This window comes from Odontesthes bonariensis, chromosome 18, assembly GCF_027942865.1.
Source record: "Odontesthes bonariensis isolate fOdoBon6 chromosome 18, fOdoBon6.hap1, whole genome shotgun sequence".
NCBI classification, from domain to species: domain Eukaryota; kingdom Metazoa; phylum Chordata; class Actinopteri; order Atheriniformes; family Atherinopsidae; genus Odontesthes; species Odontesthes bonariensis.
This window is the reverse complement of record NC_134523.1, coordinates 11,943,262-11,959,296: the sequence shown is the minus strand read 5'-3', so window position 1 is coordinate 11,959,296 and position 16,035 is coordinate 11,943,262. Positions and strand designations below refer to the sequence as shown.

Genomic DNA, 16,035 nt, shown 5'->3' with positions numbered 1-16,035 from the left:
CACCAGATGCTCTGATGTCAGATTTAAATACATTTTTATTAAAATCATAATATAAATGTAAAAAATTCAAAAATCTGTTCATTTCGTTACATAAAACTGGTGCAAAGTAGCTTAAAGTTGTTACCGGCAGGCTGATGTACTCATCCTTCATATCAATGATCATTTTTGGCTTGTAAAAGTAAACTTAACATATATGGGGAAAAAAGCAAAGCTACATTTCCTCTTTTATGTGAAATTAAATCCATCTTGAAACTGTTGTGTAATAAAAAAAATAAAAAAAAACACAGTATTTCTGTTTTGGCATTTAAGACGATGAAAAACAAAAGACAAATACAGATTTAAAAAAATAATAATCACTGGCCATTCTCCCATCTTCTCCTCCAGAGGTAGAACCGCTGCTGCACTTCCAGGTTCCTCCATTCTGGAGGAATTCCAGCTGCTACATAATGTTCAGACGATGGCAGACTGAAGGTCTGCTCAGGGTACATCTGACTGGGGTAGAGTTCCCCTGGCGTGTACTCCTGTGATGAACCCTGAGCATTGTTTGGTGTCGTGTAACCTGCAACAGCCTGAGAAGAAAGATGCCCTGAACGTCGCATCGTGGTACAAGCTGTTTGGCTGTACTGACCCAACGCACCACAAGCTGCCACAGTGTTAGTGGGGCTGGCTGTTGGATCAGCGTAGAAACTGATCTGATGGCCTGTGTTATTTTCATCAGTGGTGAAGAGTTGGTTCTCATACTCCAAGTGTACCGGAGCTTCTTTCTTTATCCCTTCCACTGAGATAGAGGGTGCACTGCTATTCACCATCGCTTTAGCCAGTTGACACGTTGAATCCAAGGCTCCAATTTCAGTCTTAACAGACTTTAACTGCCATCTACTTTCCACTGTTTCAGAGGAGTCGGTTGCCCAGAAGTTTGTAGTCTCTGTATTATCTGGAGCTGACCTTGAGGGGGACAGATTCACCTTGAAATCACTCCTTTTCAATGCAGATGATTGGTCTGCAAACAATGTCCACTTCTCGGTGGGTTGGTTTTGTTTGGGTTCTGTGTCGTCTTCTTCTTTCAGATGCAGCAGGGTAGAGTTCACAGCTGGGTCAACTGAAGGGGATTCAGAGATTGGTGGGGAGCTGGGCTCACTCTTAACCTGCACCGGGTTGGGTGCATATTTAGCTGGTAAAGAAGAGCTGCTGGTGAGAGTTCTGCTCAATGTTTCAACAGACATGTCTGCTCTTCTTTTCCTGGTTGGAGGGCATTCATTTTGTGGAGACACTTCCAGGTTTTGACTAATTGCAGGACCAGCAGTGGGGACATATGTTGATTCTACCTCCTCCTGTTTCACCTGCAGCAGGGGATCAGGCCTTTGGAGCTGAGAGACTGCTGGTTTGACTTCTGCTTGCAGAGAAAGGCCACTGCAGGTCTCTGGACTGTTAAAATGTGTGCCAACAGCAGGAACTGGAGAGACGACAGGCTCAGCCTTTGTGAAGGTAAAGGTCACACCCAGATCTCCAACTAAGTCAGTCTCTTTTGAATGTGATGTTTCTGCTTTATTTACAGCTTCTAAGAGAAATGTGAGAAAAAGTGAGAGAAAGCATGGGTTAAAAAAATGAACCAGTTACATTCTGAAGAGAAGATCCCATTATGCGTACTAAACTCTGGTATCAGATAAATAAGTAAAATGTATCATAAATGAGTAACACGTGGCACATGAAGCATTCAAAATCCTAGACGGACTTTCCCTCTACACTTTTACCGTGTTCCTCCTCAGCCATGGCTTTGTAATGTGTGCAGAGTGGTTTCACATTGTTTTGTTAAAAATTAAATGGATATCCCTGAAAAAAAGATGTAATCTTTAAGGCAGCATAGGTTGTGCCAAAATTTCAAAGTACTTTTCTTAATTAAGCTAAATTAGCTTTGCCGAGCACACTGACACAACCTTATACCATCACAGAGCGTGGCTCTTGGACTTGCTGATAAGCGTCTGGATAGTCCTTTTCATCTTTGATCTCCAGATGATGGCTTCGATTTCTTTAAAAAAATATTTAAAAATAAGATCTGGAATACTGATTGGTCTGATCACAGTACACGTTTTCACTTATGTACCATCCTGTATTTAAGTTTCATTCATTCTTTCAATTATATTTATTTAAAATTCTCACTTTTATACAATTTTAAGATAATTTTTTTTTTCAAAACTAGAACGTTTAAAAAAAAAAAAAAAAAAAAAAAAAAAAGTTGCTGCTGTTGCTAGGCAACATCAGGCAGATCGTGTATTAATATTAATTCTATCGTTAGACACCAAAAACAAAACTGATCTTTACACAATGGAGTCTACTAAAAAAAAAAAAAAAACTACAAAACAGCCTCTACATCTGATATACATCCCATTCTGAAACTCATACAAGTAACAACATCTACTAACCAGGAAGCTGCCTAAACAAAAACTGTAAATAAGAACCTAACCCGCACCCAAAGTTTTTTGACCATCCCAGAATTGGAGTTTTATAAAAGCTTGGGTGACAAAGATGAGAAGATTTCAACTTTCCAACAACAAAATGGATCTTTGCTGGATCAGGTAAAGAGGCTTCATGACCATTTATACCAATCACAGCAATTGCATTCATCAACTGCATGCCGACTGCTAGAAGAAGTTAAAAAAGAAAGGATTAAGAGAGAGGAAGCTGAGAGCTCTTTAGCTCAGAAACTGGAGGAAACCAGCAAAATAAAGGCTGAACTGATTAAATCAGAGACTCAACAGAAGGAACAGAAAAGGGACGCCATGAAGGAAAACGCTGCACTTTCAAACGAAGTGCAGCAGTTAAAGAATAAGCTACAAAATCTGAAAGATGAGAAAGAAAAAGCCACTGCCGTTCTACACGTAGAACTACAAAAGAAAGAGAAGCTAAATGCAGACGCCACCTCTCGAATTAAAAAGTTGAAATGGAGTCTCAGGACTGAGAAGTCCAGGACAAAGGAAGCCGAGACCAGCTTAGCCGTACAAATGGAGGAAAACTCCAAAATGAAGGCTGGTCTCCTCCAAATCCAGAAAGACTTTGATGGACAAAAACGACAGTGGGAGCAGGACAAGACCCATCTTCTGGAAGAACAAATAAAAACAGCCACCAGCACGAAGGAAGCTGTGATATTAAATCAAAAATCGCTGGAAAATGAGAGAAAACAGTGTCAGGAAGAAAAGTCCGGCCTTCAACAAATGTTATCAGCTATGAAGGAGACTCTGGAGAATAAAGAAGAAGAAAGGAAACAATCTGCAGACAGTTTGATGGAAAAGGTAACGAGCTTGGAAGAGCAGAAGGCAAAGAAGAATTCTGTCAGGAAAAGATTCCTCCAGCTTTTTAAATGACCTGAAAGAGTCTGACCTCTGAGCGTCTTTTTCCCGAACCCCCCAAACTTAAAAACTTTAAAAACCTTAAACAAATCCTTTAAATAAATAAAACAAATCTAAATCTAATTAATGTTTTTTTTTTTACATCTTTTCAAATATGAAATTCTAAATGTGTAAAAATACTGAACACGATGTTGAAGCACTAAAAACAGCCCGACGGCGTCCGTGTTAAACGCATTCCTTTAAGCTCTTATGGTGCAGGTGTCGTGTATGTGTGCAGGTTAAAGGTATAATAAGTTTTACCAAAGGATGGAAGAAAAGTAGAGCAGGTTAAACTATTTAACTCGCCTTGAATTAGAGGTAAAAATAGATTTTGAACAGAAAACAAAATAAATGAGATTCTGAAACTGAAACTGAAGGAAAAAGAAAAATTACATAAAAGTGGAAATTTTAAATAAAATTTTCTTTTTACTTTGAATATATTTTTATTTTCAAATTTCAAGTTTAAAATAAGACTTTCAGTTTCAACATTTTTTTTTTTTTTTTGTTAATTTCAAACATTCATTTAAAATGAACAAACATTACGACCCTGACATGGCTCGAAGGCCTCGGCCCATTTCAGCCTCGTTGGGCTTCTGCATCCACGACTGATGGATCGGGACATTAAATTTGTCTCGTCCCAAATTTCACTGGAATGTGGTTTAAAAAAAAAAGTACAAACAAAATGAAGCCGATGAGATGAAATATGAAATTTTGGGCTCACAGAGTATAATTATAATTAAAAGTCAAATTAAATGCAAAAATCCCTGCATTTCTTTTTCCTTTATGTGCTTTTTCCATACCGTCTCAGCTCTTTATGATGTGGGCTTTCTCTTTTATTACAAACTTTTCACACAAGACAAAATGTGTTTGAACGTTCAAACTTAAAATCAACAGAATTGTAAACATAAACCTGCATCTAAATCATAGTCTGGATCATGTTGGTTGTGGAGTCCTACATTTCAGCTGCCAGAAACTTTTATGAAGATTGTTTAGTAAATATTGGTATAAAACCAAAGTTAAAAAATGAGTATCATTAATCAAAGTCACTTTGATGAAGAGACTTCCTGAACACTCACAGTATGGAGTTAACAGCTTAGTGTGTGCAGTAGGGCAGACAATAACTGGTTAAAACAAGTGCAGTTTGTAATACAAGCAGGATAGTAGTCACATATAATAAAGAAACGTACGACATATTTTCTGTCCTATACTCTGATTTAATCACACCGCCTAAGAGTCACTCTCTGAGTTGGGAGCTGCAGCCTTCCTTCCTACCACATGGGTCTTTTCTCAAACCTGAAAAAATTAGGTAGCTACCCAAGAAGGTGACACTTTCCTACTGTAGACTGGGTGCAAGGAGGGAGAAAAAGGGAGAAGCTAAGAAGGGAAAGAGAAGTCTCCCATTTGTTAATTTTGTGTTGGCACAATTAAGCAAATCTTATTTGCTTTAATCCTGCTCGAGTGATCTTTTTATACACTTGAGTTGCTTTTCAGTGAACTTTACATACATTTCCCTACTTTTTTCAGGACTTTAATCGGAGTCCAGAAGTTTTTTGTGACAATAAAGGGGCGACTGTGCTCAGATCTTTTAGCGCAGGGGGCGGCAACCGCCTTTCCGACAAGGCTTTCCATATAAGGAAATGGGCATTACTCAACAGGTGAGTCCACAGGTGATAGTGATAGTAATGTTGTAATCAGACACTAGTTCACAGTTCAGTTGTTCTGACCTGTTGTCCCCAGAGAATAGTAGTTTAGAATAAACTTATTCCAACTTTTTGCGCATGGAGCGGACATCTCAGTTATTCTCAGTCTCTGCATGTTAATGATGCTCACCTCTGTACCAGGTGACATGTTCTCGCTGGAATTAGTCAGTGATTTCAGGTATGTAGCTCGAGCGCTGTAATTGCAATTATTGTTGCATATGATGCCAGCGTGCTAAAGACACTCCAGCTGGCTGCTGTAACAGGTCACTGACACAGTATTTCTGCTTAATCTAACATGTTTCAGACTCGCCCCATTTACATTAAAACCTGTATTTTGATATTTGAAATTTTCAGGGGATGTTGATAATAGATTATTAAAGTTGGTTTGCGAGGTTGTGGAGTTCCTCTGCTTTAAAAATCACGTAAAATCTGAGGCTTTGATGTCGTCTGCTGTTTTCATTATCTGACCAATCTGTGTGTTTTAATGTGGAGATGCACTGGAAACAGCTCCACTTACTCATTCAGACGCAAAACAAAGTTTGGCAGAGAGCAGTTTGTCCTTAAGGCGTATTTGCGCCGGCATATCATGAGTGCAAAATGTTTTGGGTAAAAAAAATAAACTATTAAAGGAATTGTCGGAAAGGCGGGATGTTTAAAAAAAACAACAACAACAACATACCGTCATTCCGACCATAGAAGGAAAAGAGCGTTGGAATGATGGGACGTTTGATAGAAAATTAATTGTTGCCATTCCAACAATTTGAGGCCCATGTCGGACTGGTGGGATGTCAGAATGTCAGTATGTAACCAATAAAACTTATCGACCTCAAAAATCGTTATGGTCCAACAGGTGAGAGAGTAAGGGTGTATTTATCTGAAGACACCCTGTCCTCCTCCTATGATCCTGGTTGTTTCGATATTAGCTCTGCTCTCTGTGTGTGAACATGTGGGGCTGCTCCATACAGACTCACTGAGAACCTAAATGCTCTGAAGCAAGTGCTACATAAGCTCTTATTTTTCCAGACTGACTTCGAAAGCTCGCTTGAGCATCGCTCCTGCTCGCCTTAACTGCTTTTCATTGAGCCAGGAAAAAGATAAATAAAATAGTTGGCTAAACATTTGTATTATTTCTTGCTAAGTAACTTGAGGTGTGTATAAGTGAGAAAATATTACTGTGACGGAGTGAGTGGAACTCACTCTTCCGTTGGGTAGCACTGATGGGTACATGGAAGACGCTCGGTTTCTCTCCATCCTTGATGTTTTTAAGAATTTTCAAAGCTAAAAAACAAAAACGTTCATTCAAATTAATGCGTTTTCATTCCATCCACAAACTCTGTAAAACATTTGCAAATGATGTGTCGTGTTACCTTCATAGAACGGAGCTGTCCGAACAAATCCGTGCAACTCCTGTTCAAGTAAAATGCACTTTGCAAGATAAAACCAAAACAGAGAAGCAATTAGCTTTTTGTCATCCTTTTTTAGAAACATGTAGATAGCATGAATCATTTCCGAGTCCAACAAGGTACCTGTGCATCCACCTCGTTGACACGCTCCCGTTGTGAGAGCAACTGGACAACATCCTTCAAAATGCTCATTTTCATCTCCAACAGCAGATCTTCCTCAAACCAGAACATCCGCAGATAGTCTGGGTGTTCTTTCCACTGAAAAATATGAACATCGTTCTGTGTATAAATGTACAAGCGTCTGATCAACATGTGTTGCTCAGCTTCGCAGTGCAGTAATAAACACACACCGTGTATTTGAGCTGGTGATCATGGGTGACCATGTGTCGGCAAATTTCCCGCCGTGAAAGGATCTCCTCGCAGCTTTCACACAGGAAGAACGTTTCTAGAGACATCCCTCGACACTCCCACACGGAGCCCATACCTGATGAGAACAAATAGGGTCTCGTGTTACGCGATTCTGTAAAGCGGCAGCAAATATGGCAGCGAGGAGGATGTGCTGCATAAGACGGACACTCACCGATGACTGGTTTAGTATCCTGTAGACTTGCTTTCAGGTAAAAGGACAAATGACTTTTTTCATGAGTTTTTCCCCCTGTAAACAGTCATATTTAGTTACAAATTACTCCATGAAATGTTAAAATGAACCGACCCTTGGAATAGTCAACACTAACCAATTGAGGTTCTTGTGAGCATCTGTGATCCCCTGTGCTCTCCGGGTCCTGGGGACTGTTTTGGAGCTTGTTCTGCTTTGTGGCTCGGTCCGGACTGGTTCTCTTGTCCAGTATTCAGTGCAGCAGCTTGGAGCTGTGGACCGCGGCTCTGAACAGGAGAGAACTTCGGCGTACTTTCTCGATCCTTTGTCTGGTTCTGTGAGGGCGGATCGCTTTTCCACTGTTGCCTGCAGTTAGGATTGATAAGACGCTGTGTGCAACCATGGGCTTTCTCCAGTTTGACTGCTGTGAAATTAGAATGAAAGATTGATGTGTGATAATACAGCACAAGGAAGAGATCAATATGTCCGCGTCTAATCAGGATTATCACTTCAAGAACTGTTAAGAAGGGTTTAAAAAAAAAAAGATGACGCAAATATAGGAGTAAGAAAATGAATACCGTTAAGTAATGCATTAAAACTGGATGAAGTAGCTCAATATTTACCAGGACTTTCAATCACAAGTGCAGCTTCACTGTGAGGCTGAGTCTCTGCATCAGGCTCACATGGTTCCCTCTTGATATTTTCTAAATTGAACAGAGAGGATGCATGGCTTCAGATGAAAGTGGGAACTTAATCCTTGTTGATTTTCTGCTGAAAAATGTTGACGACAGGTGCATTATACCTAGTTTGTCCTCAGCTTGACTACAAGGAGCTGGGACGGGCTCCGCGTGACTTTTAGCGACGCTCCTAGACGACTGAAGCCGGTCCTGGATCAGATCACAGGCTCGTGCGTCTTCACCACCCGAGCTCTGAACTTTTGGAAACTGATGTGCACTCAGGATGTGTTCCCTTTTTGAGTCGGGCTCCATTTCTGAGACACGATCAATAAAATATTCAGTTTACAATTTGAAAATGTTTGTTGCTATTCTTCATGAAGAATCATTTGTGAGATTTCACCTGTCATCTGGACAAATTGTGTCTGGTACATTTTTTTCCTCTCCTGGTCTGGCTGGTTGCTCGTGGAAAATGCCGACACTTCATTATTAGGCACGCAAACACCTGTGAGAAACAAATGTCAGCATCTCATTCAGTGCGTGGCACTTACTATTTCTGCATTTAATTCACAAGTCTTGTGGTGCGTAGATAAAATAAGAGCCATCAAAAAATAAAGACCATCAAGGGAGATTGATTAGTAGTAAAAATGAAAATTTTGTGGTTAAGACGTAAACTTACCATCATCTGAACTTGAAACTTTGCTCGAACTAACAACTTCCTGCCATTTCTCAACAGTATGGGATTTTGGGGATGACGAATCCCGCAATTCTTTCCGCCCCCAGATGAGTTCAACTGGGAAAAATGTGATGAAATCGTCAGAGGCGAGCGGGGCGGTCTTTAGTGGCAAACACTGACACGTTACACCTGTTATGGCTCCACCTTGAATGCCATGACCTGAGATTCTTTGATTGAAGCTTGCACATGACTGCAGCTGGTCCTGAATCAGATCACAAGCATGCGTTTCGTCACCAGCTAAGCTCTGGCCTCTGATTAACTGAGCTGCAACCAGATGCGCTTCGTCTTTCAAGTTGGACTCCATTTCTGCATTAAAAGCAGTATGACTGTCATAACTAGGCATCTTGGAAACGTGTGTGTGTGTGTGTGTTTTTATAGTCCATCTTTATGGGGACCGTAATGACAGGACACCAACAAACTGGGGCAATACTGCAAATGTGGGGACCAAATTATAGTCTACAAGTCAGAATTAGGATATTTTTTAAATTTACAGCAATGTTTGTTGCATTCAGATGTGTCTTGAGGCTTGGGAATGCATCTGTATGTGTGTGTGTTTGAGCCTATGAACTGAAAATCACTTGCAGTTGTGCTCTTACGTGGTATTTGGACCAATAGTGTCTGGCGCTGACTTTTATTCTCTGGCTGTGGTTGGTTATAAGCAGAAAATTCTGCAATGTTATTATATGGCACGAGCATCCCTAAGAGACAAAGATTGCAATATCGGTTCAGTGATTGCAATTGAACATCTCTGCCTCTCATTCACAGCTCTTTGAATGTCAGAAAATGTGTTTACTTCAGCAATGCGAGTACAAAATTCTATGTTCGTGTGCAGACTTGAATTTACCATCGTCGGAGCTTGGAACTTCACATGTACTGGTACCTTCCAGCCTCATAGCCTCTGCACTATCGGTGGTGGAAAAGGATGACCTCGTTCTCACCATTGCTTTAACCGCCTCTACAGCTGAGCAGGGAAAGACAGAGACACAAAATTAACACCACCACAGTGACTAAATGCGTCAGGGCTCATGTACACTGCCAACTACAACCTGAATCTACGCCTTCACAATAGGACGTAGCTTTGTAGGGCAGAAAGTAGCAGGATTTTATTTTGGCGACATTAACAAGTACTCTTCAGTCTAAACTAACACATCCCATGGATTGGTTTGTACATAATGTGTGTTTCTGTCAAGCATTTAAGCTTTGTGCATAAACAATATTTGTAAAAAACCTGTTAGTTGATGTCATATTAATGTACGAGAGTTAATCTGTTACACTAAACAACCATTCAGAAGGATCTGTCTCACTGACGGATCCTCCGCTGGTTCAAAATGCTGTAAAAAGACTGACAGAGCCAACAATGCACACCGACAGATGTGAGAGGCAGATATTTACCGATGCTCCAGATGTTCCCGACGGCCCAACTGAAGCTTCGTGTATAAGGCTCCTTAATTACAACCAAGCCCATTTTTATGCTAGTCGATTATTTTTTTTACCCACATATTTTATTACATACACACAACAAACGCAGAAAATTTCTCAAAATTAGGCTCAGAGTCGCTGGAGACAATTAACACAAAACATTTATTCAAATCTATCAGGAAGCTGACCCAGAGCTGTCCCAGTTAAAAAAAATTACACCATCACTATTTATGTTTCCCACTAGCCACACAATGTTGATGAGAACTAAAAGATAGGAGGAAGCCCCCCCCCATCACATAGTACATTGGGATTTAAAAATGAAAAAATAAACATGCATCTCCAGTTCTGTTTCATTTCCCCCCTGGACAATGTGTCGGTGATTTAGAAATAACAGCTTCTGCAAAGCTTCCCATTGTTTATGTCGTACAGAATGAACTTGTTATTTTTCAGGTATAAGGATTTGTCTTTACCTTCATATTCTGGAAGACTGCCCAGTTTTTGGTACACATCCCTCTTTACTTCTTCCTTCTGAAAAAAAAAAAGTTAACATCAAAAAACACATCAACCACATAATAGTAGTTGTTTTTTTTTTTTTAAGTCACAATGTCAGACTTTTTTTGCCTTCTAAAAAACTAAAATAGAAAAATATGTGAATGAAAGAAGCTTTATTGAAGATTTGGCTGCATTAAGAAATAGTATGTGTAAACATAGAGCGTAGGGGAACAGGATCTCAGATTTGTACAAGCAACAGGTTAGCAACTATGTCCAATCAGGGACGTTCATCATAATTCAGTTTAAAGAAATCAATTTTTTATGTATGCAAACACAAACATGGGAAAATTACAGATAAATTCATCTTGAATCTCTGATAGGAATGGAAAAGTCCACCCCACCTGTTAATATTCTGCACACTTGTGGTGATAGTTTCTGAAGACCAAAACTACAAAAGTCCCCTTGAAGACCTGGTTTAAACCAGATGGTTTTTATTATTATGTTCCTCAAAAGTGACAGAGGGTGTTCAAATTACTGTTAACTGGATCTTTGTAGTGAATAGAATTGCTTTTATCTACAAGTTATCATAATGATTTTGAGTTTCATAAGAATTTTTAATTAATAAAAGGTTTGCAGATTGCATTCAGAAATGAATGCTCAGACAGTTTTTATTTTGATTCTAAACTATCAAAGCATTCATCCAGTATCAGCATCCAAGGACTAAACTACTGGGGCGGTCGGTGGCATAGTGGGTTAAGCAGCCGCCCTATGTACAGAGGCTATAGTCCTCGCTGCAGCTGGCCCCGGTTCGAGTCCCACACCGAGCGGCCCTTTGCTGCATGTCTCCCCCCTCTCTCTGCCCCCTGCTTCCTGTCTCTCTCCAACTATCCTATAAATTAAAGGCATAAAAAGCCCCAAAAAATATAAAAAAAAAGACTAAACTACTGAGGTCCCTATCAGACACGGACTGCTTGTGAACGTGTCATTGTTGTGTCTGAATGAGCACACAGGTGCCATTTCTTCTCATGTTCCTGCATCAATCTGACAAGGTCGCAAACAGTCACATCACTTTCAATATGGCACAAGGGTGAACCGCCGCAGTAACACCAATGAACAGACACGGGCAGCAGCAGCAGCGTGTTGTTTAAATTCTAAAAATCTTTCTGATGTTTCTAGAACTATACAGCCAGTTTTAACGTAAAAAATTGACAACAAGAAGATTTCCGACGGTCACCTTGACGATCCGAGAGTGTGGCAAGTTTTGCTCGACCTCTGCCAGGAGAGCCACAGTGTGGTTTAGTTTGTTCTTCAACTCTGCCCCGAGCGGCTTTGCAGTCCATTCGGGGTACTTCAATTTCTAGAAAGAAAACACAATGAGAAGCACACAGTTCATTTCTGTATTGCTGTCATGGCCTAACGTTTTAGTTATTGGGGAAAGCTTTACAGTTACATACCACATAGTTATACTGGTGGTTAAAGCTGATGAGGTGATGACAGCTGGATGAATTCAATCTGACCGAACAGAGCAGACAGTAGACCTGCTGCTTCCCTTTGCAGGACACCACAGTCAGGTGGTTTGATCCTATGAATTGACACAGAAGAGAAGAAAAACAAAAAGCAGACTTCCTTTAAAACCAAAGGAGTTTGATAAATACACATGTACTCAATGATTTCTGATAGAATCAAATACTTGCCAACTTTGAAATGGTTTCCACTTGCTGTTCTGTTATCTGTAGAGACTCGGGGAAGCTCGCCATGTGGCGTCTTGCGTTCAAACCTTTCAGGCGCTGCTGTGCTCAGGTGTGGAGCAGCAGACAGATCCCTCTTAGGAGCATTTGCTGCAACGTCAGCACTGGCCCGCGCTGAATTCTTCATATGTGGAGCCTCAGAAACATCACTTTTTGCATGTTTAACTGATGTTTCAGGCTTTTTAGCAGTGATCACTGATGGCACCTTACTTTGAGGTGCGACTAAGGCTCTGATTGCAGCACATCTGGGAACATCATTCATTTTGGAGGAAGCTGCAGTCCTGTAGTTGGCTTCATGTGCCACAGTGTGTCCTGTTTGAGAGGAGGGTGCTGCTTTATGTGAGGTGACTTGTACTTTGGATGCAGTTCCACTTCCTCTCCCATGTGGTCTGGACACGGCTGCAGATTTTGCATCCGAGGTTGTTTTGGAGACGGTTGTGCTACAGGCAGAAACACTTCCTGTTAATTTGGGTGAGGTTGTTACAGATTTAGATTTGGTTGCCAAGCAGATAGAGGAAACTGCTTCCATTTTTTCTATTTTAGGAGTCCTTTCTATTTTCATTGATTCAACAGTCTTGCTTGGAGAAACACCAGATTTGAGGTCGTTTGCTTTACACGTGGGCACATTTAGCCTTAATGCATCTTTACTCCTTTTTTTTTCGTTTATTAATTTTTTTTCCGCATCTTTACTTCTACTGGGATCAATCAAACTAGTGTGAGAGCTGCCAGCAGACTTGGGCACTTTCATACAAGTCTTTGATTGGTCTTTATTCGATCCAGAGGGGACTTGGGTTGTTTTGGCGATGGCTTTGGTCACTGCAGAAGTGTCTGCTGCTGCGGCACAATTTTCTGACTCATCCCTTTCCTTTACGTCCACCACCTTTAAAATTGAACAACCATAGTTAGTCAGCCATTCATTTTTCCCCTGTAAAAGAGGTAAGCACATAAATGCACGCTGCATTAACCTGTTTAAAACCTTTATTCATTTTCAAATAAAAGCACAGTATTTCAGTATTTCATGCAACTGTAAGAAAATACAATACTCTAATATGGCTTTAGATTAAGAGAAGCGCAGACATACAGTTAAAGGCAGCATTAAGGCGCTCAATGAGATTATTTTTCAAACCTCAAAAAAAAAATTAAAAAAAAAAAGAAATTCACCGTAATGCTGACATCATGTAGTGCTGCTGAGGCATTTAGAGGTTTAACATGGGACGGAGGTGAGGTGGAAGGGGGCTTCTCCGCATTGCAGGGCCAAAGATGAAGTGCCTGCAGCGTGTGGACGGCTGTGGAGATGAAATAAAGTGATGAAATGCTGCACAGTAAAACCGAAGACTCACTCATCAACTCATTGCATCACACGAAATCCACTTAAATCAAAAGAACAAGATCAATTTGAATATTAAGGAAATTTGCAGCCTTACCGTCCTGAAAGCTGTGTTTTGAGATTTTGCTGTACGTCTTTTCATCCAGATTAACGGCCTGCAGCCAAGACATTATCAGCAGTTAGTAAAACGCATCACATGTCAGCGGTTTTCGCATCGGTAATCTGTCCAGGATTATCGAGGACTGACAAAGTTGGCAAGGACAGTCTTACTTTCCCAAATAAACCCTGAAACAATATTCTCAATATTGGTGGCTGAAGTTGAACCTTCTCCTAATCCTGAATACAAAGGTGCCAGAGGTCAAAATCCACAGCTGAGCTGAAGCCGTTGGAAAGCTCCAGCAGCCTCAGTCAGCCACACTGTGGCTACTGAAAGTGCTGCAGAGAATTGCTAAGCTGGTCTGGTCTGAAACTGCTCAGCAATGAACAGTCAACAGAAACAACAGAGGAGAAACAACCATAACTTTCAGAGATAGCTGGTAGGTAAAAAAATAAATGAATAAATAAATAAATAATCAATACTGAGACATGAAATAAAGACATGAAAAGTAACCATCTATCAAGCGATGTATATGCACTTAATTATAAATCCCACTCTTCTGCTTTCTTATATCACTGGGTCACCTGCGCGCACAATAAAGATCACATGGAGTCCCTTATCGAGACAGATGGACACCAAGTACAATGCCAAGTTCAGAACAAAAACAAGCGTCCACGACACTAGCCACGAACCTTCGTCTCCAGTGGTGAGAACAATCAAGCATAAACTTTTCCCGCGACATGTACTCACCGCTTGGAGCATCTTCTGGTGGTTGAATCTGGCGACATGGCCGACGACCTCCTTCTCTGAGATCACCAGAGAGCAGCTCCAACACAAGTAGACTGGGTCACGATTAGCACAGCGGCATTCAAGAAGGGTGCTGGAAACTGGAGGATGAATCGGTTAAGAACGCAGAGAAAATAACTTTGGCTCATCTCAAAGTAATGAGGTGCATTTCTTTGTGGTTTTCTTGTTGCCACCAACACAGCATTATTAAATATCAAACTCTAAAAAAAATAAAATATCGGTAAATAAGACAACAAGAGTTTGAAGATAGTCACAGATCACTAAATCTAAGCCAACACTGAAAAAAAAAAAAAAAAAAAAAAAAGCTCTTGACAAACCTTTAGTCGTAACATCCTTGTGAGTCTTTTCACCTTTTTCCACATTCTCCTTCCTTCCTCCACCATTTGGCATTTTCAGTGACGCTTCACAAGACGCGTCATGTTTTGAGGAGAGCCGTCTTCTTTTTGGGCTCCTTTTTATCCCCTCCTCCTCATCTGGACACCTGTCCTTTTCAGATGAGCTTCTTCGCTTTTTTCCGGGACTTTTTTCCGGACTTTTTTCGGGACTGTCACCTAGCTGCGCTGGGACATGCTTGCTACTGGAGCTCCCTTTCGTTACGCTCTGTGCGCCTTCGTCTTGGCCTGTGTTCGTGAAGCTTGTGGCGATCTCCCTGCTTGGCTTTTCAATCGTAAGCTTTTCTGCCTTTACCTTTGTTGCCTGGACCGTCTCATCCGCCTTCTGCATCTCCTCTGAACACGTCGTTGGAGACGCCTCCTTTTCCGTCTCCAATTCTTTCTCTCTCTGCATCAGCATCTGATTTTCACCACTTTTTTCCTCTTTATTCTTTCCCTTTTCCTGCTCGTCAGTGTCGCTGCTGGTTTTCTGACTGCCTTCTGCTTGGTTCTGGTCCACTTCTTTTCGAGTGTCCCTGGGAACTGAAACAAGCAGAATATCATAAAGTGCAATCCAATGTTCGGTATTTTGTTGATGCATAATAACACGCCTTAATCATCCCTTTTGACTTGTCAATCGATCAAAAAGGCTAAATCTTTGGCTTGGCTTACTCAGCTTCATCTTAGGTGTTATTGGTGGAACAAGCCATCCCGCTCCCGCTCGCTTCTTCGCGGCTGTCAAGATGGTGATTGCTGAAATAAAACGGTAGAAAAACAGTTGGGTGAGTCATTCATTCAGACGCCGGGAATATTTCTAACAATCTGTAGACTCACCTTTTCTGTAGTCACACGGCTCCCAGATGGGCTCGTTCAGCTTTATGTCCTTAGAAAAAGAAAAACATCGATACAAAAGGCACAAGTGCACGAGTGGAAGAGCTGCTTGATGATGATGATACAGAAAGAAAATTTCTCATTTAGAGTACCTGCGTATCTGAAAAAGTGTGAATGCGTGCTGCCTGTTTTGCTAAGTCCAATAGGGTCTCTGCACTGACAGAGCTGGAATCCAGCGAGCCTGGGTGGAAACAGTCCTGCACACAAAGACACAAAACATTACTGATGTAGTGAGTTGTCACCACGTCCCCAGTCTCCTGGTCACCTCAGTCAAACTTAACGTATAGTCATTCATCTACAATTTGATTATTAGATGGGGAATCTCCGTTTATGATGACCCACCAAGAATCTAGTTAATTTGTGTGTATTCAAACATTCAATCAGGCACCACT

At 40.9% G+C, this 16,035-nt stretch overlaps 1 protein-coding gene across 1 annotated transcript in view; it reads right to left on the bottom strand.

Moving 5' to 3' along the window:
* Positions 1 to 353: 353 nt before the first annotated feature.
* LOC142368227 (uncharacterized) overlaps positions 354 to 16,035 on the bottom strand; it is a 35,182-nt gene continuing 19,500 nt past the window's right edge. The window contains exons 26-49 of the mRNA XM_075450360.1: positions 15,736 to 15,840; positions 15,587 to 15,635; positions 15,425 to 15,505; positions 14,732 to 15,295; positions 14,325 to 14,461; positions 13,575 to 13,632; positions 13,312 to 13,436; positions 12,097 to 13,030; positions 11,857 to 11,984; positions 11,637 to 11,759; positions 10,381 to 10,438; positions 9,336 to 9,452; positions 9,088 to 9,189; positions 8,435 to 8,548; positions 8,159 to 8,260; positions 7,884 to 8,072; positions 7,705 to 7,785; positions 7,221 to 7,505; positions 7,067 to 7,141; positions 6,837 to 6,970; positions 6,610 to 6,744; positions 6,451 to 6,508; positions 6,281 to 6,361; positions 354 to 1,558 (exon numbers count right to left, since the gene is read on the bottom strand). Of these exons, the coding sequence (XP_075306475.1) occupies positions 354 to 1,558; positions 6,281 to 6,361; positions 6,451 to 6,508; positions 6,610 to 6,744; positions 6,837 to 6,970; positions 7,067 to 7,141; positions 7,221 to 7,505; positions 7,705 to 7,785; positions 7,884 to 8,072; positions 8,159 to 8,260; positions 8,435 to 8,548; positions 9,088 to 9,189; positions 9,336 to 9,452; positions 10,381 to 10,438; positions 11,637 to 11,759; positions 11,857 to 11,984; positions 12,097 to 13,030; positions 13,312 to 13,436; positions 13,575 to 13,632; positions 14,325 to 14,461; positions 14,732 to 15,295; positions 15,425 to 15,505; positions 15,587 to 15,635; positions 15,736 to 15,840 (5,040 nt within the window). The remainder of the gene's footprint in view (positions 1,559 to 6,280; positions 6,362 to 6,450; positions 6,509 to 6,609; positions 6,745 to 6,836; positions 6,971 to 7,066; positions 7,142 to 7,220; positions 7,506 to 7,704; positions 7,786 to 7,883; positions 8,073 to 8,158; positions 8,261 to 8,434; positions 8,549 to 9,087; positions 9,190 to 9,335; positions 9,453 to 10,380; positions 10,439 to 11,636; positions 11,760 to 11,856; positions 11,985 to 12,096; positions 13,031 to 13,311; positions 13,437 to 13,574; positions 13,633 to 14,324; positions 14,462 to 14,731; positions 15,296 to 15,424; positions 15,506 to 15,586; positions 15,636 to 15,735; positions 15,841 to 16,035) is intronic.